This window comes from Triplophysa dalaica, chromosome 12 (genome assembly GCF_015846415.1).
Source record: "Triplophysa dalaica isolate WHDGS20190420 chromosome 12, ASM1584641v1, whole genome shotgun sequence".
Taxonomy (NCBI): domain Eukaryota; kingdom Metazoa; phylum Chordata; class Actinopteri; order Cypriniformes; family Nemacheilidae; genus Triplophysa; species Triplophysa dalaica.
In genome coordinates, this window is record NC_079553.1 from 15,901,495 (window position 1) to 15,924,059 (window position 22,565).

General features: G+C 37.8%; 1 protein-coding gene across 3 annotated transcripts; it reads right to left on the reverse strand.

Moving 5' to 3' along the window:
- Positions 1-7,416: 7,416 nt before the first annotated feature.
- vegfaa (vascular endothelial growth factor Aa) lies at positions 7,417-21,242 on the reverse strand. Of its 3 annotated transcripts, none has more exons than XM_056762844.1 (7): positions 20,558-21,242; positions 18,615-18,657; positions 17,240-17,436; positions 16,820-16,896; positions 16,381-16,413; positions 9,852-9,983; positions 7,417-8,679 (listed from the first exon to the last, which is right to left on the reverse strand). In XM_056762844.1, the coding sequence occupies exons 1-7, from the start codon at positions 20,621-20,623 to the stop codon at positions 8,661-8,663; spliced, it is 567 nt and encodes a 188-aa protein (XP_056618822.1). In that variant the 5' UTR covers positions 20,624-21,242; the 3' UTR covers positions 7,417-8,660. The 3 variants fall into 3 exon arrangements, with proteins under 3 accessions (XP_056618822.1, XP_056618823.1, XP_056618824.1); XM_056762846.1 differs by lacking the exon at positions 7,417-8,679 and adding an exon at positions 11,485-11,576 and having other exon boundaries at positions 9,868-9,983; XM_056762845.1 differs by lacking the exon at positions 9,852-9,983.
- Between the last annotated feature and the right edge of the window lie 1,323 nt (positions 21,243-22,565).

A 22,565-nucleotide genomic window follows, 5' to 3' on the forward strand; every position in this document is an offset into this window, starting at 1 on the left:
TTTTTGAGACTTAAAATTTTACAGATTTAGGAAATGTATCAGATCGTGATGATGATTTGTTAACTGATAGAATTTACAATTAATGATCTATAAATTTTGTGCTGAGCCTGAGTGTAGTATTTATATCCCAGCCAGCCAGGATGACAGACTTGAGGCGTTACACCAGGGTGAATGACGTCATTACTTCAGGGCATAAAATAATCGGTGAACCGGTCTTTTGAAAGACCTAGTTTGCAGAAAAGACCCGGACTTCTCAACACTAGTTCCCGCCCAGCTCTTCATCATCTCCTGAACCTCTGCTGTTCCCCCAGCTCTTCATCGTCAGCCTCAAAGAAGGTCCCACCCAGCCTCCCACGCCCTCCTCCTCTGCCAGCCAGTCCATCAGCCCTTGGTCCACTGGCATCTGAAGACACCTCAGCACGCCAGCACCTTTGGGTCGGATGAGCTTCGGGATCTCCAGCAGCCAGCTACCTGGGGGGTTGGAATATCCCATGTCTCCGCCTTCAGTCTCAGAGACCTGGACTCTACCTCAGCCCTCGGACCCATCGGCTACACATTGGCTCCTGGCTCCCTAATCTCCACCATGGCATGTCATCCCACCAGCTCCACCAGGCTCCCTCGTCCCTCTGGCTACACCTTGGTCAGTCATCGACCACCGCGGGATACCAGTCCTTCGGCTGCGCCTTGTCACTCGCCCCAACAGCTCTGTCAGTCTCCTCCATCAATCTGGCTCCGCCTTCATCCTCAGTCACTCTAGCTACAAAGCGGGCCTCCGGACCCACGCCTATGCCTCGTTCCCCCGAGCTGTCAGCTTCGCCTTGGACCTCCGGATACTTTCTGTCACCCTGGCTCTCTGTATGTTGCTCTCCAACCTGGGCTCGACCCTCCTCAACCAGCTTTGTCACGTCGGCCTCCTGGTGTCGCCAGCCCTTTAACCATGGCTGCTCCCTCTGGCAACTCAATCATGGTCAGTCTTCCTGTCTGAGGTCTGTGAACCATCTTGCTCCACTTGCACAAGGCTCCACCCTGGACTTCCCTGTTCTACCTCCATCACCACACCTGTCTGTCTGCTTTAGTTCAGTTTTCTTTAGACAGTCTTTGGCGGTTCTATGTTTGTATATGTGCGTTTGGTTATTCTGTGTTCCTGTTCCTTTGCTCATGTTCATCCTCAGTTGGATTAATAAAGAGTCTATATTTATATCCCTGTGCTGTAGTTAAGGATCCAGCAGTAGTTGAAAATCAGAGACGATGTGATCATAGGATCGAAGGCTCTGAAGAACAAAAGGTCAATGAATGCAGCACGCCGTCTTCCCTTTATACCCGGATATTCAGGGGCCTAGTCCGGCATGGAAATTTCATTAAACAATTTCAATGGCCTTTTCAAAACTTGTCAGAAGTTGATAGGTTCTCAAGTCAAACCCCATCTGTCGGTTCGACAAAACCTCGAGAGACTGACAGAAAGGGAACATGAACAGTTTTAGGTTAGTCCGGTACATTTGAGGAGCCTTTGTTTTCCCATTCCCAAATTCTTGAAAGTCGGTGAGTTGTCTATTTATCACTGAGTAAAGTTTTAGTACATTTAAACTTTTAGTAATCTTTATCGTCAACCTCTAACATCAAGCCAAAAATTTGATATTCATATTTGATAACTGATGTTAGCTTAGGAGCATGGTAATGTGCTCCTTACATCATGTTAAAAAGATTTTTCTGGAAAATAGATTGGATTAGTGCAGAGGACTTCAGTGTGCAGACCACTAAAAATTACCTTCCTGTTTTACAGTTATGATCCCAGTTTCTAATTGAAAATTTATAGGACTAAAGTTTGCTGCTCATAGTCTCTGTAAAACTATGGAGAGACACAGAGGGGCAATAAGATTCATAATACCTGTGGTCACACTGGGATCCCCCTCTCATCCTGTGTGATATATATCACATAGAGCTTTATTATGAAATTAAGGCACTCCACTATGGTGCAGCACTTTCATTGCTTGTGCTACTAGGTATTTTTCTCAGGGCCCCTGGGGCATGCTGGGTAAGTGATGAAGTGGCTGAGGGGTTCATAACTCTCAGGTCTCCAACTCAGCATGAAGACCACTTTTAACTTCACAGAGATGTGGAGAGAATATGAACAAAGACAAAGATTTACAGGAGAATTTGCTGTGTATGTTTCTCATTTGGCCTTTATGAATTTCTTTCTATGAGTCAGTGTAGTCCAATATATTATTTAACAAAAAAATATTAAATTTGTGATGTCACTATTTGTTTTTATTTCTTTTGTAAACAGTTTGTTGTTTGTCTTGAACGTAGGCCCATACTCAGCACAATATACAGAAATATACTGTTACATGGCTTTTCATTATCTACAATTTTAGTAGCGCTTTGTAGCGTTATATATTCGGACTTCGCATTTATTAAATATCTCTGTTTTATTTTTGATTATTTTGTTTACAGCGTCCAGGTGTTTGTTGTTTCTACAAATTTGTCTTCACTGTTCAATCCTCTACAAAAAAAAGGTAATATTGACTTGTTGCATATATTTTGCAATATATCAGTTAAGATTTTGTACATTTCACAAATGGCGTTAAAAAGACTGTTGCCACAAGTAATAAATTCATGACACCTCAACTGAGCCAACGGAAAAGATATTACCAGTCACTAGAATATTTTTGTTGGTCTCTTCTGAGTACATACTGAAAAGTGAAGAACGTTACCTACTTGACCGCATTTGACTTCCTGAGGATTAAATTAACTGTAAACTACCCAAAAAAGATAAATAGTTAAAAAAATATTTTTATGTGTTGAATGTAATTGTCATTTATGTCATGGCTAGACAAGTTCTGTCTAGTCAGTCAGGAAAGTGTATTATAGGTACTGAAATAAATAAGCTGATTAGTAAGAACAATTTCACAATATTATACAATTAGTTTTGCTGTAGGACTATTGTTGAATTGTGTTGCAATTTATTTTTGCACTAAAAAAGGGCCCATTTATAAATTCTTAATTGTGCCCAACTCTGCACAATGTAAGAGATGGGGTGGAGATTAACAAACAATAGTGAAGAGAAGGAAGATATCTCCAGAGGTCTGTCTTATCTGCAGAGAAACAGATTGTATGGATCTATTAACCAAACTGCTCAACCCCATATTAGTTCAATTAAGTTGATCCCCTTATCCCTGAAACACACTCCACACTCCATTGTGTGCACTGTCCGGAAGAAGAATCCATTCGATAGCTCCCTGTGCTTTATTAACCCTTTCACGCAGAGAGGTCACTACCATCGACATCTACTCAGAAGGTCATTTCTTGCACAACTAATCCTGACACAGGTTATCATAATTCATGCATCACAGGGTTCATAAGATAAAATCACTAAAATGGCTGCTAACATATTCTAATTCATAACCATTAAATTGTATGCAAGGCCTTATTGTATAGACATTCATCAAATGTTCTGGTTAGGGTTTGATCTAAAAGTATGGTTACTTCTGGGATTAATTCTTAATTCTTTCCTTTGGTTTTCAAAGATCTCGACAGGAGAGCAAAGTCACTTACACTGTCATGTGAAACTGATCTGGATCCAGTCCATAATCTCCAGTTAATGCTGGTCTGAACTGCCCTCCAGACAGGAAAATGTAACACCAGCATTGTTTGCTTAACCACTGACTGTGTGCTCCAATAATTACTCAAGCACGTACAGTATCAAGATAGAGTTTCCCAACTCCCTCCAAAGTAAGCAGGTTGACGAGTGAGTCTTTGTGTTCTTTACTGAGAGGTATAAACATATTCACTGGTGATGTATATTTAGGGGTTTTACCTCATGGCAGGTGATAGTCATGGAAATTCATCAAATTCAGTCACTCTGGGAAACAGGCGGCATTTTCAGTTTCATGATGTGAATCTAAGAGGAAAATAATGTTTAACTAAAACATTGTTTCAGTGGTTGTGGCGTCTCAAACTAAATATCTTATGTTCGGACTTAAACATGCATCGATAGAGGTAACAATATGGAAAGGTTTATAGTTTCTTTTGACATTACAAGCAATGCTAAGGGTCATACATATACAAATGTATTTTTTTCTATCAATTTCCAATTGTTTAATATACAAAATCATGGTAACAGCACTGATCTTTAGGATAATCCTCTTCTGTCCACATAATGCATAATTCACTATACATTTTGTAAAATTCGGACAGTGATAGGATTCACACAGAATTATGAGATGCATTCATAATAGTATACATATGTGTTCCTACATTTTTTTACATGCCTCCATATACAGCAGGACGAATGGTATAGCTGGTGCATGCCAAAAACATGCATTCTAATGGCAAATGGATAAACCACATGAAACTTAAACAGTGGATTTTTGTAGAAGTCTGGAAAAATGTCCATATGACATAGTCGATGTAAGGCACATACACACATTAACCCCTAAAACATGACAGTGCATCTTCTTTTCAAGTAAGTTCTTTCTCTTAGGCAGAAAAGAGTGAATAAATGTGAACAATATTGTAGGACAAGATACTTTTCTTTGCGTGTGATCTGCTGCAGATCAGATGGCAGATGACTTGCTATATTTCAGCTAAATATAGGTCGCTCATCAGTCTAGCAGCATGAGAAACCATTTTCTCTCTCTCTCTCTCTCCCTCTCTCTCTCTCTCTCTCTCTTACACACACACACACACTCAAGGGGACTGCTGACATAAGCTTCCAGCCGGTGTGAGAACAGGTGATTGGATGACGTACGGCAGAGTCTTGTGAGGCCAGTTTCCACAGCGGAATACCTTATCGCAGGCACGTTGCCCTAGTGATGACGTGTGAACAGGGAAAAGCTCAGACATACTCTTAAAGTGATATCTTTTAAATCAGCTCATAATCATTCACCATGTCATCTAGTTTAAAATAATGAGTTGAGGGCCAGAGCAATTTCAAGAATTCAATATTTATGGCTTCTGTTAAAGACATTGCACGAGGCGTGAGGTTCACGATTTCAACATGTCAAGTTTACACAAGGGGGCGGGTCGCAGCAGTATTCGGGGAGTGTTTAATCTCTCACCCATCAGGGGCTTGATGCCTCGAGAGACAAAACTGTTACAATTAAACGTTGCAACTATACTGTAGCCTACTTACTAAAGAGCAAACCTTTGTCTGTCTTTACAAATACAGTACAATTCCTCTGGGTTTTGGCATACTTGCTGAGTCAGACACCGTTTGTGTAGCCTGGGCATAGATATTTAATGAAAGAGGCAACAGCAGTAGGGATGGGTCAATGGGCAAAACGAGACATATTGCTGTAGTCTTACAAAATGTTACATGAATAGTTCAGTGCTAATTTAAAGTCAAATAAAAAAATGAGATACAACATGTTTGGCAGTATGTCCAAGTTATTCCTGACAAGAAATAGAGAATGGATTTGTGCTCCAAAAAGATAAATAAGCAGCATGAAAATAGTCCATACAACTTGTGCTTTTTAAACGTACAAATTGTTATATTCCAAGTGCTGCTAGCTTTAAAGTCCCAGTGAAATAAATAAATACAATGTCTACTTTTTCATGAAATATGTGTTTATTGTCAATAGTTTATCAATGTGGGTCATTCTCTTTTCAAATTTTTGTGCACTTCCTTCTTGTAATAACTATCCATCTTAAATGACGTATGTTAGATGGCATGGGTGGAGCATCTATTAAGTCCTCCCCTTCAGCCGCCAGTCTGCTTTTCAGTTCCATTTCAAATTGCAGAGCTGTTTTTAGATGTCCAATCAAATCGCAGAGAAAGACGAAAGCCAAGGCCACTATTTTTCTCATTAGAAATTCCCTTTCACTCAGAATTGCATCAAAATACGAATGTAAAAACGATCACTATATCCGGTTAACAGGGACTTTAAGGAACAGACAACGATATATTCACAGATAATCTTCCCTTCAGCTAAAGCTCTAAAATGCACAATTAATAAGGTGCCTTCAGATATGTTGTACGGTGGTGTTAAAAAAATCGGTCGTTTTAAATTCTGTTTACTATGCGCCATACGATAAGGACTTTTGACAGAGTCAGTGATAAGCGGTCCCAGGCAAAAAAAAGAGTAATGAATGTGACAAAAAGAATCATTGCTATTTGGGAAGTATACAGTTTGTAGGCAGATGCGAACTGATCCAACAACTCAGAAGAGCCAAAAAACTGAAAGTGACTTATGACCAGTGTTGGGCAAGTTACTCTGAAAAAGTAATTCATTATAATGAATTACTTCTAATTAGATATTTAATAGTGTAATTAGATTACTGTACAAATTACTCTCGCCAAAAAGTATTTCATTGCTTATTACTAATTACTTTCTTTATCCTATATCAACCTCGATTAGTTAAGTAATTCAAGGATCGTCATGAAACGGCTCTTTTAATTCATCTAAAACTATATAACGTAGAATTATTAACAGACTAAAGTATTACAAAAGTAAAAATATACATTAAAGCACAGATTTTAAAGTTAGACTTTGAATTTTGATGTCAATTCCACTATTGCACACATGTTTTACAAAAGTAATTAGTTCAATTACATCAGAAGTAATTGTAATTAAATAATAGGAAAGATTTGACCAACCCCTTACTCTACTTTTTCATGGGGAAGTAATTAAGTGACAGTAACGTATTACTTAGTAACTAGTTACACCCAACACTGCTTATGACAATGCTAAATCACTTTGAAACCAGCAGAGTATAAACTTTGAGACAATAAGGCTGCACGACTGATTGAAATGAAATTTTGATATGGTCTTGGGCAGTTACTAAAACAAAGACGTATGTACTTCTGTCAGAGAGTAGGAGCCAGTGTAGCTCATGCAAAGCCAATCTCACAGTATTTTAGCTCGGCAGAGGACCCTTTTTAGTACATGTCAATACAAATCTATTTCAGTAACCCCATAAGAATGTTTTATAAGTAGATTATTCCTGCAATTCTCGTTGGGAATGTCATGAATAACTATGGTGAATGATGCATAGCTTATCCTTTAGTATAACTTTTTGAACCTCTATTTTTGTGAATGTCTGAGTCACCGTTTATAACAATTTGGTGCTCAAAATGGGACGTGTAGACAAAACATAGCCAGTTTCTATAAACTCCATTCAGGGTTGGATTATGGACCGGAAAGTTGGGACAGTGTCTCTGGGCCTCTAAAGCCTCGGGCCACACGGCCCAATAGAAATCTAATACCAAGGTCCTTAGTGCAGATATTATGAGTTGACTACTGGTTTCCCTGGGCCCCTTGACATTACGTTTCTCATTTTGTGCTTTCAATATAGTAAATGGGTTAGAAAGACATAAGAGTGAGTTTATTTTTACAAACATTTTTAGAATAAAGTTTCTAAACACTTTGTAAATTTTAATTGTGGACTGACAAAAATAGCACACTTGTCGAACAGAAATCCATTTTTACTTTAATGAAAAACAATATCATTTGAAAATAAATATGTTTAATAGTCATACTAAAATACAGAAAAGATGTTAATATTTAACAGCACCAATAAATATAATAAGAAGACTGTACAAAAACAAACAAAACAAAACCAAACCAAAAATTCAGGCACTTTCACAGACAAATGTTTTGATGTGGTTTGTTTTGTTTTTTAATCATGAAATGATAGCTGTGGGGTTCTTGTCCAAAATCAAAAAATACAAAAATGTTCAAACTACAAAACACGCTTTAAGGAATGTTGTAGTGTCAGCTATCAGATTGGTGACATTGTCGATAAGAAACAAAGAAAAAACAATTTTAACAATAACACTGTATATAAATAGACCAAATTAAATACACAAGATACTGAGCATATTCTAAAATTATAAATTAAACTACAAAAAGGGATATTATATAATGTATATACAGATATCGTGTGGTCATTGACAGTTCGTAAAGTGATGTGCAATTATTTTCTTTGGAAATTATTATAATTCAGTTATAGTGAGCTGTGTGACTCCATTTTTTATTGAATGTCACTTTTTTACTTCTCCCCAACTTCTATATATACCTATATTTAATATCCCTTTAGTATTATCACGTCAAGTCCTATTGGATGTTAGTCAGTACAGATGTACAGATGTCTTTTGACTAAGATCACAGAAATAGAAAGTTCCGCATTTATATCCCGTGCCGAGCAGTCTGAAAAAAAGTCTTTATTATGACACTTCCCCTCATTTGTATTTTAGTCCAAAAATGTTCATATAAAAGTGTGGAGGGGAGGTGGCCAACGTTTACTTCTCAGTCCCGATAGCTCAATTTTAGTCTTTAAGTATGAATCCACAGTGGCGTGTTCCAGGGAAGCATTACGATGTGTTGTTTTGTCCACCCCTCTGACACTTCTCCAATCACAGGCCAAGGTGCGTATCCTGTTATATCCTGTTCATACGCCTTCTAGCGTTTTCGTTTGCTTATAGAAATTTAGATGATAGCAGCCACACACTTCGTCAATGTCATTTAACATATATTGATATATACTATATATTCATATATTATTATTTCAAAAATATACATTGGGATCATTTCTGCTGCCCTCGTTTCACTTTATGTCTCATACTCTGGTTTCAGTTCGTCCAGGGAATGAATTCTCATGGTTAAAAAGTGCTGTGCTGTAAGAAAATTCCTTCACTTCAGTTCTGCCCAGCGATCGACGTATCATCTCGGTTTTTCACATCTAAAAGAGAACATATGGTTGGTCAGTGATCTTACCCGCACGGAAGCAAATAACACATAGTTCTCAAGGAAATCCCACATACATTTTGATCTGTTACAACACCCAGCTAACTCCCCAGGATCAATCAGAGTAAAGCAAAAAATCAAATCAAAAAGTATAGGTAGTAGAAGTGTTTGAAATTAAATATTAGATTATATTTAGTATTAGCGTACTGCACGGTATACACTACTACAGTGCCAGCTATTTAATAACCTGCTATTTAAGATTATATAAACTTTGCAGACATATCCTTAATTTTTTTATTTTTTTAAAAGGGGTCATGAATTTAGTTTAGGTGAACCAGACCAGTATATGCTAGGATCTCCACTTTACATAATCCTAACATTTTAACATCTTTTATACACAAAGACCACATACTATAAAAGAGCACAGTCTAACCATTGTTGGGACAGGGACAGGTTGATGAGTAGGACCATGAGAAGCACACAGCATGGACACACTTTTATTTTAATTTTCAGATCATAACTTATTGTTTATAACTGTAAATTGCTGAAAAACAACTGTAAAATCAACATCATGTTATATTAGTTCAATGAAAGATATATAGTTTACGACACGGTTTTGCACATGATGGCAAATCCCAAAATTTGTTCGGACAACAGAGATCACCTAATTTAAAATGACAAGATTAGCGTAAATCACATTCTAATAAAAAACCTAAACAAACACAGATCTGCAAACTTACACATCCCCACTTTCCTTTTGGATGTTTACTTATTCATCAAATCACAATGCTTGTTGCCAGAATATCTTGTAATAACATGTACTCGTGTACATGTACGTTAATAATTGATGTGGTCAACATCAAATGTCTTGACACCACAAAGTGCATCAGCAGTGCTCTTGTTTATTTATATATAATGCTGTTATTAGTGCAGGGCAAAAGTGCACTAGATTATGACATCAAGCAAATATGTAAACAATAGCCATTCTCTGAACACACACTACTTCACCATATACATGCACACACAGCCCAGATATACGAAGAGAAAAAGGACTAGACACGCAGATGAAAAGCATGCACATTTCGGCAGAAAAAAAAGCTTTAGACCGTACGACCGTAAGATGATGAGGTCAACGCATGTCGACATAGTGACAGTTCATAAACAAACCTGCAAGTTCTTTCGTTTAATTCAAGTTGTCTGGACTTGCATTGCAATTGTGTGAATTTGCAGGAGCATTTACAGGTGAAAGGATCCTGCACATACAAGCGCTTTCTTCTCTCTGAGCAAGGCTCACAGTGGCTGCAAGGGAAGCAGAAGGGAGAGACAGAGAGACATCTAAGCACTAGTGATCTGGACAGAGCTGGAGACACACACACTCGCACTCATGCACCATCAAACACAACCTTCACCTGGTCCATCGACATCGCTCTGCAACAGCCAGGGAGAGACACAGGAATGCAAAGACGTAAACAGTTAGAAAGTCAGATTTGAGTTTGTCTTTTTAATGTTTGCTTTTACCGAAGACAGAATAGCATTAGTTGCAGAAGGAAAGCAGAGACTGTGCATTTTTGGACTGCATTAGGGCATCTATAGTTCCATTCAGACATTCATTCATCCAGTCGATTCATTCATCTCTACATCCATGTAGCCATCTAGTATGTATGTATCAACCATCCATTTATCCATCTATTGATCTTCCCATCCATCCGTATTAATGTATTCCTTACTGTGAGCACACATATATGTGATTAGTGGCAACATTGAAATTAGACAGGAACATTGGCCACACATAGACATCTACAGTATTACTGAATTATCATGTTGATAATATACGCAATTTAACAGAAATCTATCATGATCCAAATAATTATAGCAAACTTGAAAACAGTACGGAGCAAAACCCCAAACAGATAATTTTCTTTTCTGGAAAAAAAAAAACTAAACCTTCTCGAGCTAAATGGTGCAATAACCAACACAATATGTGAATTTGAAAAACAAATGTAAAAAAAAATAGTAGCACAATTTAAAAGTGCACTCAGTATATTTTCCTATGTTGCAAGTTATGAAATAAATAAGATGACAACTACATATCAGTAAATGTAGCCGACATCATATCAGTAGCTCAACACAGCTGTTTAATTTTACATAGAGTAGGTCACCTCATGGGATCACCATGCTGTAATCACCGGCTCTCTTTCTTAATACTCCCTCTATATTATCACGTGTATTTGCTTGTGGAATTATATAAGCAATCCTAACAAAAACACACACGTGTACAATCAAAAAACAAACCTTTGTTTTGTGTTTAATGCTACTCATGCCCCATGGATGTAATTTCCAAGATGACTGCCATATCAGCCAGTTCAACATCATCAAAAAAACTGAGTGCACATTTAAATCAAATGATGGTTTTGTACACAGCATCTATTTAAAAACCTGGCTACCTTCATCGTCTAAATGTGTACCCTAATTACTCAAATTGAAAAAGACACAAAGAAAAACAGCTCATCTATAGGAGACAAGCTTCAACTCCCTGAAGCCAAGGAAAGCCACAATACAAGTGAGAAATCACATAAACAGTGGCATTCCAGCTGTGGTGGCACATTAGTACAATAATGACAGAGACAACCATGCAACCTCTGTTTATTTACCTTTCTTTCCACTTTGTGGGCTTTGGGCCAAGAGTTTGAATACTAGTACAAACAAATGCAGACTGGGACTTGAAGACAACTGGACAAGTGAAATTACAAAAAACTAACAAGTTGTCCTGAAAAAAGGCCAATGAGAAAGACAGAAAAAATGCTTGAGCGAAGGTGAGCCGAGGCGCTGACATCGCCTGCATCTCCCTCTCTCGCTCTCTTTCGGCTTCTAACCCTCCCCACTCTGGCTTTTCTGCAAAACAGGAAAATAACGCAAGAGAAGGACATCCAAATGAAGTCACGAAAACTTGCCAAGCAAGATCAATTTCCACCAGGGTTGTCAAAGTACCAAGTGGATACTACTACAGCCTGTTCACTGGAATAATTCCTTTGACAATAAACATAAGTGTGCTATGTTAAAATTTCACCGGTATTGGTATCGACTATTGAAATGTTGGTATCATGACAACCCATAACCACCACCAATAAAAGTGGGAACTAAAGCATCACAGACAGCCTTGTGAAGAATCAACGGTTTGCTCCATTGTCAAAATAAGCAGCTAAAGAGATTGAGCATGTGTATTTCTATGTGTGTGTGTAAAAAGAGCTTAGAGCTAAAGATCGAAGTACAAGCAGCTGAACTTGAGCTTGTGAATCAAACCCCAGTGATTCTCATGCACCCCCACCCACACCCGTGTGAGGGTAGGCCTACGTGCTGAGAGACAGGCGGTGTGGACGCAGTGCCGAGAGTCGTCGCTTAGCCCCATGACGAACGGATTTGATTTAGCCCTCTCAGCTAACCTGATCCATTTCTGCACTAACCCGCATTAACCTACCAAGGTGGAGAACTGCACACAGGAACCACTTATCCAATTAAAGGAATGTTCTCAGTTCAATGCAAGTTAAGGTTATTCGAGTTTCTCCCTGACCATTAGTGGCACAATGCTAAATACCTCAGAAAAAATATATTTCTTGGCAGAAATGCACAGTTTGTATTTTTACATTTGTAGGTAAAACCCTTTCTAGTTAACAATGTAATTTGAGGTTTTGTCAAGGTAAACAGTAGCTGTAGTTTTTTGCTTCTTGTCTGTGGCAATTGGCGTTATGCCACAGTTGCTATCAATAGACCTTAACTTTCATTGAGCCTGGAACATTCCTTTCACACAGGGTATTTAACTGTGGTTCACCTTAACCTGCTGCACATTCACACATATGTATATACATACATGTGAAGACACAAAAGCACTTAATAAAGTATGCATTGACCAACAGTAACCTGTGTCTTGGGAACATCTACTATTTAACTGGCTAAATATAAAAGTGGGTTAACGACAAACACGTGTTACTATGATTAGTATGGGGATGTAGGCAAGGGTCAGTCTTGAGAAACTAATGTAGAAGCCGGGTGGTCTTCACCGAAACCATCTCACTACTGCCATAAAACAATGAAACATTGCTCCCGAAAAAAAGCATATAAAGAGGCCTACTGTATATATTTTGTAAGTTATTTTACAGAACTACTACAGTAAGCAAACATGAAAAGTGCGTATTAAAAGGAAAAATTCCTGATTGAATAAGTCACAAGCTACAAACAACTGTATTCACATTAAATTTGACACTGAGAATTTAGCTATATAAATGTTATATAAAAATATGTTTTAGGTGAATGTCTTCTTATCTTACCTTACTAAATGTTGTTACACTTCAAACAAGAAAAACTATTTGCCACTGGACTATAAAAATTAACTTCTTGATTTAAGATACAATACATGCTTCAGAAAAGAAGTATTTATATTTTGAGTAAATTAATAAATTATGCTTAGTTATTTTTAAGAAGACAAAATCTGTGGAATAATTCAAAATTAACAGTGAAATTCGGTAAACAGATAGTATTTAACATTATCAATTTATCTGAAAGCATAATAAAATTACTCATATTCAATATAAACAAATAAGCATGTGACAATGTTCTGAATCTGAATGACTAAAAAACTGCAAAGCTTTCGGAGGTACACTTCTGAGGACCCATTAATTGGCATAGGTGCAGATTTTCTGAAGACTGCCATGTTTAACAGACGATAATTATGTAGTCCTGAATAGTTATCTGCTAGACACTAGCCCTTTTTATACAGCAATGCTGGTAAATTACGGGTAAAGCCATTCTGGTAAATTTATGGTAAACACACAAAAATGCTGTTCACACGAGCAACAGCATTTGTAAATTTACGGGAAAGATAATTTTCACACAGCTGTCTCGAAATACCAATATTGTGATGTCATCAAGCTGAGACTTTCTTATAAATAGCTGCAATACAACCTGATGGACTCATGTTTGAAAATATGGTGGGGTGTGATTTTTTTATCCGAACGAATGCAGTGTTGTGTATGTTTGGATCGTACACTTGCTCTTAACCCAAGTACACTGCGCCGTGCCGCTCTTGTGCGGTGTAGATGTAGACAGCTTACAGTAACTTTGTGTATTTACAGTAATACCTTTCCTGTAGCTCAGTGGTAAGAGCATTGCGTTAACAACTCAAGGTTGTGGATTTGATCCTAGGGGATTGCACATACCTATGTATAAATGTATAGGATATTGCAATGTTAGTTGCTTTGGATAAAAGCGTCTGCCAAATTCGTAAATGTAATATAGATCTTCACATGCGTGAGGCGGAATGTCAAGAAGATTGAGGGAGAGAACAATCGGATATGAAAGAACTGCTTCTGTTCTTTATTCATTTAATTTTTATGTTTCTGTGACTGAAGTTGGATACCTTTTATGTTTTTTCGCTCGAATCTGCATGTATGCTGAAGACCATGATGATGCACAAGCATCCTTATTAAACTTGAGGGAAGTATAACAGCTTTTTTCTTCGTGTCAGTCCTTTTCTCTGGAAATGTTATACCTTTTTCCTCTACACATCCCAACTTTGCGTTACAACAGCGAGATAGAAAACGCAAAATACTGACCTGAACTATATGTTGATAAATGCAGAGATGCAAGAAAAAAACTGCAGGCAGAAACAGTATTTTTCATATATACGGATACACAGAAGGTGCTTGAGGGACGTCAGCAGTTTGGCGAATAGGCCTACATGAGAAAGTGTTTGGCACTGTGTTTTGAACAAATTCAGTACAGAACTGTGAAGAGATACAACAGCGCAGAGTGTGCGTGAGAGAGTTGTGATTGGTCCAAAGCAGTTAGTGCGTCATGCGTTGTACATGCTCATAGCAGTAATCCTCATATTTTATTCACACCGCGCATAATACTGGTAATTTGCCGGTAATCTTACAACTCCTATTAATGGTAAATTGGGAGTACTAATTTACCGGAAAGGTTCTGTTCAAACACAATCGGTTAACTGCAATTTTCTGGCAATTTACCAGTAAAGACAGTAAGTGTGAAAGGGCTGATAGACACATACTGCTTTAAAAAGTTTTAATGGTTTAATGCCTTGTCATAATGAAGTACTGTTGAGACTGCTTCTCATTGTCAGTTAGGAGGGCTACAGTGTTATAACACTTAGAGGAAGTTGGGTGTGAGAATAACAAAGTGTTTAATTTTGTTGTGAAGCAACGGGGTGAGGGTGTGACGAGTCAAGACGAGTCTCAGCCACAAGCAAGGTAGCACTGCTTTTCTGATTTTGCAATCTTTCAATTCAATCTTTTCTTTAGTATGACAAGACAAGGGTTTTGAACTGAGTGGACGTATGGAACCAGTAGAGGGAGCACAGATAAAAGTTTATAGGTGGGTTTGACTCCACTTTATACATGTGATGGCAGAATAAAACTTCCTGTTAACAAACTGTGTCCCAGTGTGGCACTTGCGTTTAAACCGGTAATGGCCAAATACATTTGTAATTTTACCAGAGTAAAAATAATGCACTCACAAAGCCCTTTACAGACAAACTGTGCAGACAGTGCGGACAACCGAGGTGGTCTGAGTTCATTTCAAATGTTCACAGAGAAGCCAAAATTCTTGTGGACCGCCCAGAAACTTATAAAGTGTTGCCCGAGGCTGACAGAAACTATAAGCAACCAGTCAATGGAGGTCTCACGTGCATTATCTCAACTGTGTGAACTCTCAGAAAATACATCAGTGGATTTTTTTAGATAACTAGTCAACTTGTAAAAAAGCAGGAGCTAAAGGCCTAACGTGAGTACCAAAGCTAAACAACAATCAGGCAACACTCTACTTATTCTGACATTTATTTGAATAAATCTACTAGAGCAATCAGTGATACTACATTTGTGACCCTGGACAAAAAAATGTCTTCATTGAGATGTTCATATAATCTGAAAGCTAAACAAATAAGGTTTCTATTGATGTATGAGTTGTTAAAATATGACAATATCTGGATGAGATACAACCGTTTAGAATTCAGGAATCTGAGAGTGCAATCACACTAAAAAAATCACAATATTGATAAAATTGCCTTTCAAGCTGTTAATCAGAGGTACTGTGGCAGGCCATCCACTCACAAAAATAAAGTTTTATACATTTATGGTAGGAAATTGACAAAATATCTTCATGGAACATGATCTTAACTTAATATCCTAATGACTTTTGGCATAAAAAAATGGATAATCTTGACCAATACAATGTATTATTCTCTTTTACTAAAAATGTTCCCCTGCTACTTACTGGTTTTGTGATCCAGAGTCACATTTATGAATTTGGCAGATGCTTTAATCTGAAATGTACCTGTAAATCAGATCCATGGTAATTTAGTTTATGACCTTCACGTTACTAGCGCAATGCTCTATTAACTGAGCTAAAGGAACACTTTGGTAGTCTGGCTGTTAGAACAGTGTCCAACTGACTGCTTCTCATTGCCAGTAACTCCACCTAGTCACTGCAAATTTGAGCTCAGATGAAAAAGCCATTCATTGCCTATAACCGTCCACACTGGCAGCACATGGTTTAGTGCCAATTACACAGTGTCCCAGATGAAAAGGAAGAATGGAAGTGTGATTGTTTTAGAAAAATGGCCCATTATACAAGTCATCCTGTCACCACAAATCACCCAAAAGCTAGACATATTAAATAAAAAACTTACTTTTCTTTCTTTACTTTGACTGCTTCCTTTGGCCTGGTTAGAAGAAAGACACACAAATGTTTTATTTTATATGAAAATATTCAAACACAACACATAAATTCAACACAACACATAAAAAAATATTTTTCCAACAAATACACAGCTCTTTTGTAGGTTTAGAGATGTATAGTGCAGTCAATGCTGTACTAGAATACTTAATGAGTCAAAACTACTACTATTACTACTGTGGCCTTTTCTAAAGCTTAAGCGATGTGTTTACAGTGAACTTGTTAAATAAAAAAGAATCTGTGTGGAGATGCTTTAACAATTATCCTGTTATGTTTGAGACTTATTAAATTCAATTCAATTCAATTGAACTACTGCTAGTTTAAAACATGGGGATAATTTTAGGTGAACTACTCCTTAAAAATAATCTTTATGAACATTTTATTAGACTTACCTGCATTCACACCTGGTGTGTTCTGTGAAACTCAGTTGAAAATTGTGTTGTGATACTCTCTGTTTAACCCGTAATACCTACAAATATATACAAAAGAAGCACATTGAGTATGCTGTTTGTAAGTGCGTCATGTATTACCAAAAACTCCATGACCTTAAACACAGTGTTAAATATTCCATTTAACAGCATAGATCAGATTTGTTAAATTTGTTTTCCGTTTTCCCCACCCTGGTTAAGATCAGACCTTGACTGTGGCCAAGAGTAACATCAACCATATGAAGGCAGTAAACACAGTGTGGAGCAGTAAACAACATAGCTAGCATGCCAGTTAATACCGCCTCACTGTCCCCATGCTGGGCAAGTATGAAGTCATAGCAAGCAGGATAAAGGATTGTGTGCGCTGGATTGAACTGGTCTCACCTCCATGGTGACGTTATGTGTCTCTGTAGGGACGCACTCGAGCGCCTCGTCGTTGCAGCAGCCTGCGCAGCGCGTTAGAACCACGCAGGATGGGATGTATGTGTGCTCGATCTCGTCAGGATACTCTTGAATGATGTCCACCAGCACCTCTCGTGTTTTACACATGCTTTTTTTGTACACGTCCATGAAGGGAATTACTGAAGAAGATGAAAAGAGAGAATGCTCAGTCATTATTATATCAAATAACTTTCTTGTAATACATGGTAATACATTTTCTCTCTATTGACCTTATTCCTCAACCATCCGAGCATCCCTTAATCTCTGATCTGTGGCTTATTCTGCTCATCAGAGACTTAAAGTTCCCATCAGAAAAAGGCATGTGACACATGTTGAGGCGCATGTGTCCTCCTCACTTCACCCTAATCTGTGCAACTTCCTAGCTGGTTTCCCATCCCTCTATATGACCCTAGTGTCTCATGACCTGCAGGCTGCTAGGGAAAACTGTGACCTCAGGCAGCATGGCGCCGGGCTTCACTGTAGACACCTGACCTCTATAAGAAGCCCACCCGGCATGAGCGGTCCCGGCCCTCATGTAGAGCCACCCATGAATCTTTAGCAAGAAGCATAGTCACAGAGTCTGTTTTGATTACATATACCTCTTAAGCAATTAGATTTAAACTAATTGCTTTCATTGAGTATCTCATAGTATCAATAATGACTTAGCGCTATTCAATATATAAGCACATAAGACCTCTAAGTTCTGGAAGGCTTTGGGAATTAAAGCAGATGGTATGTAAAAATAACAATACACATTCTCCCATAAACGTGACGAGACTCTGTATAAACAACCAAAGTTGACCAGGTCCACTGCTGACAAATAATTGTGACCTTGAGGACAAATTGGGAACAAATCAGCCAGTGTCTTTGTTAATAAACAAACATGGCCATGGTCAAAGACTCCACTCAAGGTTGCTTGAGGGTATAATAAATGATTCACATTGACTATCCTTAGTTGAAGTGGAAAACATAATCTTTCTTATAACTCAAGATGTCAAATATTTGTGTCAATTTAAACCTAACCTGATTGAAAGATAAGAAAAATCTAAAATAAAATCTAATTAAATATCTATAAGTTTTTTATACTTTAATATGTGAAGTACAATTGGCCTACTGCCAATCTCTCATGCCTCGGAATTTGGCACCCATTATGGTTTAATTTTGACTTGAGAATGACATTGAATATACATCCTCCAGGTGGCACTACAATCTCAACCCCATGTCAATTAGCTTACCATAGGAAATCACATTACGTCTCACAGTCTCATAATTACATCAAATCAACATTTAGGTAAAGTGCCCAGGTAAAGAGACTTACCATCATTTTTGCTCTTCCCTCCCTCTTTGGGTATGTAAGCAGCCTGTCAGAACAAAGAAGTAACAGTTTTAAATGAAAGACCATGCATATATTTTACCAATGATAGGCCGTATTTGTAGTTTTAGTATAGATTAACCATCATATCAAATTGGGCATTTATTATAATTAGTAGCTATAGGCTATAAAATATAATATAATAATACATACAAAATGTAATAAATTCTTGTATGGTCAACTTTTATGAAGACAAACAAGCTTTAAAATTTGAAAACTGCTGAACGGACCTGGTAAAGTAATTCCATTACAGGCTATTATCTTGATAGCACATTTGTTGATATGCTTTCCTGTTCGCTCAGTGGTTAACAATGCCAAAGATATGGATTCGACCCCAGGAATTGCACATACTCAGAAACAAAATGTATAGTATAATGCAATGTAAATCGCTTTGGATTAAAGCATCTGCCAAATGCGTAAATGTTCCTATTTTAAAGCTTTTTAAAAAAAAATCCCATTTCAAAAAAGCAGTTTAAAGTAATTATTGAGTGTAAGCAAATGGGTTTAACTGTCAACATGGCAGTTTAGAATATTTTAAGCGCAAAGCCCCAGTTTCACAGACATGGTTTATTTTAAACCAGGACTAACCCTTGGTGAAATTAGGATAATTTAACTTCTTTTATAAAAATACCCTAGTAAAAAACATTACTGGTTCGCATCTTGAGACAAAACAATGGCACTGACAAACTTTAAATGTTTTGAGGTGAGTTATTTTCAGTTAAGACTGCTCAAACATTTATTTTAGTCGGGGATTAGCCCCAAACCTCATCTGTGAAACCGGGCATAAATTTCATATTTTAAATCTTAGTAAGGGCGTCATAAAGGGAGGTGTCATTCAAAGAGCTACAGGCCGCAGGGAGCCAATGATTGTTCGGCTTGCTTTTTTCCCGCCTCCAGATCGTCTAGTCTCGCTGGTGGAGGAGAGCGCGTGTACTGCAGGTGCTAGACTGGCGCAATAGCTTTCGGTGTTGCGTGAGAATCTCGCCAGTTTGCTTAAAATTCCAGAAGGAGGCCATCTGCTTTGTATATATCCCACAATTCTTCATATTAATAACCCAACATTAAGACAGCGAAGGTGGATTGACAAACACTCAAACGATAAAAAGTGATAAACGGTCATTTTTCAGACAATGGTGTTCCGCGTCATCAAGCCTACGCACGCATGCTGCCGCATAATTATTCAAGTAGATGAATTAATTCATCTGCAGACAAAGAAATTGCGGCCTTCAGGTAAAAGCGTGTCTTATTATTGTAAGCAAAGCCGGTTGTTGTATTTTACGATTTAAGGGATCGCGATAAAAGCAATAGCATGTCAATGTTGTGGCCATTTCTGGTTTAATAAGTAAATTCCGTTAAAATTGATAGAGCAGAACAGGACAATATTGCCATTACAGCATGTAATACATTTAACAATGTTATGGGCCGAAGAAATTAGTAGTCATAAACCTAACCAAACGTTGCACAATAAAGATCAGTTGAATACATCTCAGTTTAATTTTAAGGTAGCAACAGGTCAATTTTTTACATTAGTTGCCTACCACTTTTATTGTTGGCTTTTCCTGGTAGTATAACATCATGCAAAGATTAGTCTGGAGACACGTTACAAGGTAAAGTTCAGTGTTCGCCGTTAACGTGTCTTAAAACTTAAACAACTCGTAAAGCTGTGTAAAACTTTAGCCCCTTAACTAGTGTAAGACTGGCGTAAGAGCATTGGAGAAACCGTGACCGGTGTCTTAAATGCATTTCATCCCCGTGCTTCTCATGTTGGTGTGGTCTACCTGACCTCCGTTTGAGAACAATTTGCTCATTAATGAAAAACGAACGAACTTTTCCTATGAATTTTCTTATCTTATATCCAGTCCACCCCCCAAATGAAACAGAGCGCTTACCTTTACAGCTAACAGATGAAGTTGTGCCGCAAAAAATAATTGTACCAAATAAACAACAAAGTTCATGATTGTGAATTCCAGTTGTGTGTTGCGGTGAGGGTTACTGAACAAACTGGATGTTTTGGGCTCTAAAAACAAATTAAAGTGTGAACCAGTTGAATACGAATGATCCTTGGTATATCTTGGGTCAAAGTAACAATCCCATTCTGTCCATCAAGACCGAAGCATCTGCGATAAATCCACTAAAATCAACTTCTTGAACGTCTCTTCTTCCCCGAGGATATATAATAAAATAAAACAACAAAAAAGGTAAACAAATAGGGAAATCCACACTATAGGCTATTGGTCCCCCGCGTAATCTGTATATAAAATCCACAATTTAACCAAGAGAAAATGTTTAAACGTTGGGATGCAAAAAAGCTAAACAAAAGTTTAGTAGACTTCCCAGAGCAACCTCCACTTTGTACGCTTTGAAACCAGGGCCGGCGAACGGCTTTTGCGCATATGATTATTGTCAAGCGCAACGTATAACGTGATCCAATGGCAATCCTTGGTCTCACTGTATCAGAATTTGCCTTTATTCCTCGTCTTATTTCCACAATTGTTTTGTCTTTCGTCGATCCATATCGTAGTGAATGTGATAGCGCGGAATGAGGAGGTCTTGTCACTTTGCGCTCGGTCTATCTTTCAGCGCGTCTCCTGTTCAGTGCTGGAGATCTTGAGAGAATCGGCACACAGACGGCGAGCGCGCTGATTGGCCAAGATGTCGAAATACAACTGCACTGTCCAATGCGGGAAGTCTCCTTCAATGACAGCAGATGAAGGTGGGAAATGACATGTATGTTGCACATTAAGTGTGGTTGGAACTTCATAGATTTGTCAAAAAGGATCCTTTACATTAAATATGTTCAAAGCAGCTTTCACTCTTCAATCATTTTCACTTATTTATTTCTCATCCTCTTACAATCTGTAAAAACATTCTTCGCTACAAAGAACTGTTGAAGCTCTGTGGATGTTAAAGGTCTCTAATGGAATCAAAGAGCCTGAAAAAAAGAACCTTTAAGGAATCTTTATTTGTTTTTAACTCAAAGATTGTACTTTAAAGAAGACAAAGTCCCCACTTTGGCTGTAATGTTGCCTGTGTTTTACAGGACTAATAATGTTAGTGTTAAAAAAGAATAACCCGGTAATGTTCATGATTTTTATTAAGACTCAATATTAAAATCCCTTTAATAAACACGTAAATTTGACTTCCACAATCATTTTTTCAGGCTTCTAATGTTACAGTTTCACATGCATTACGAGTGATGTGTACTCTGTTTGTAACGATAAAAAATAGTAAAGAAATAAAAATGTTTTTATTTGTTCAAATGTGCCTGTCACTCAAACACTCCGAGGTCACAGATACCTGACCTTGTCAGGCATATTGCTTTTTGAAGCCCACAAAAAAATTCATACTTGGGTACATTTGAGCTGATTTTTACTCCCCTGGGGGTGGAAATAAGTAAAAGGGGCAATATTGAGGCTTCCAGGTTCCCATGAGTACAAGCTGCTGAGAAAATCTAATTCAGTCTGCTGGTACGTGAAGAATCAAGAACGGCGCCCCAGTAAATGGAAGATTTAGAGGTAGCTTCATTTCCCTTCAAAATCAGCATGACCTCTCTCTCTCTCTCTCTCTCTCACACACACACACACACACGCACACACGCACACACACATACTCATTGCCCATGTTCTCTGACACAGAGATGGGTCACGGCCTTCTCTCCCACAGTTCTCCAAGTCAAGCACTTTATTCTGTTACTATGGTTGCCAACCACTTAAACTCTCCTTGTCCTCATTATGTTCTGTCTTTATCCTAACTGACTTGATTCTCAAGTGATACGATTAAAAGGGTGGGTAACCACTTGGTTTTTCTCTTTGCTATACTTTTCGGCTGTAGAACAGAGCAAAATCTGTTTAACTAGTAAATCATGAACTCATGCTTTGTTGTTTATTAATAAATAAA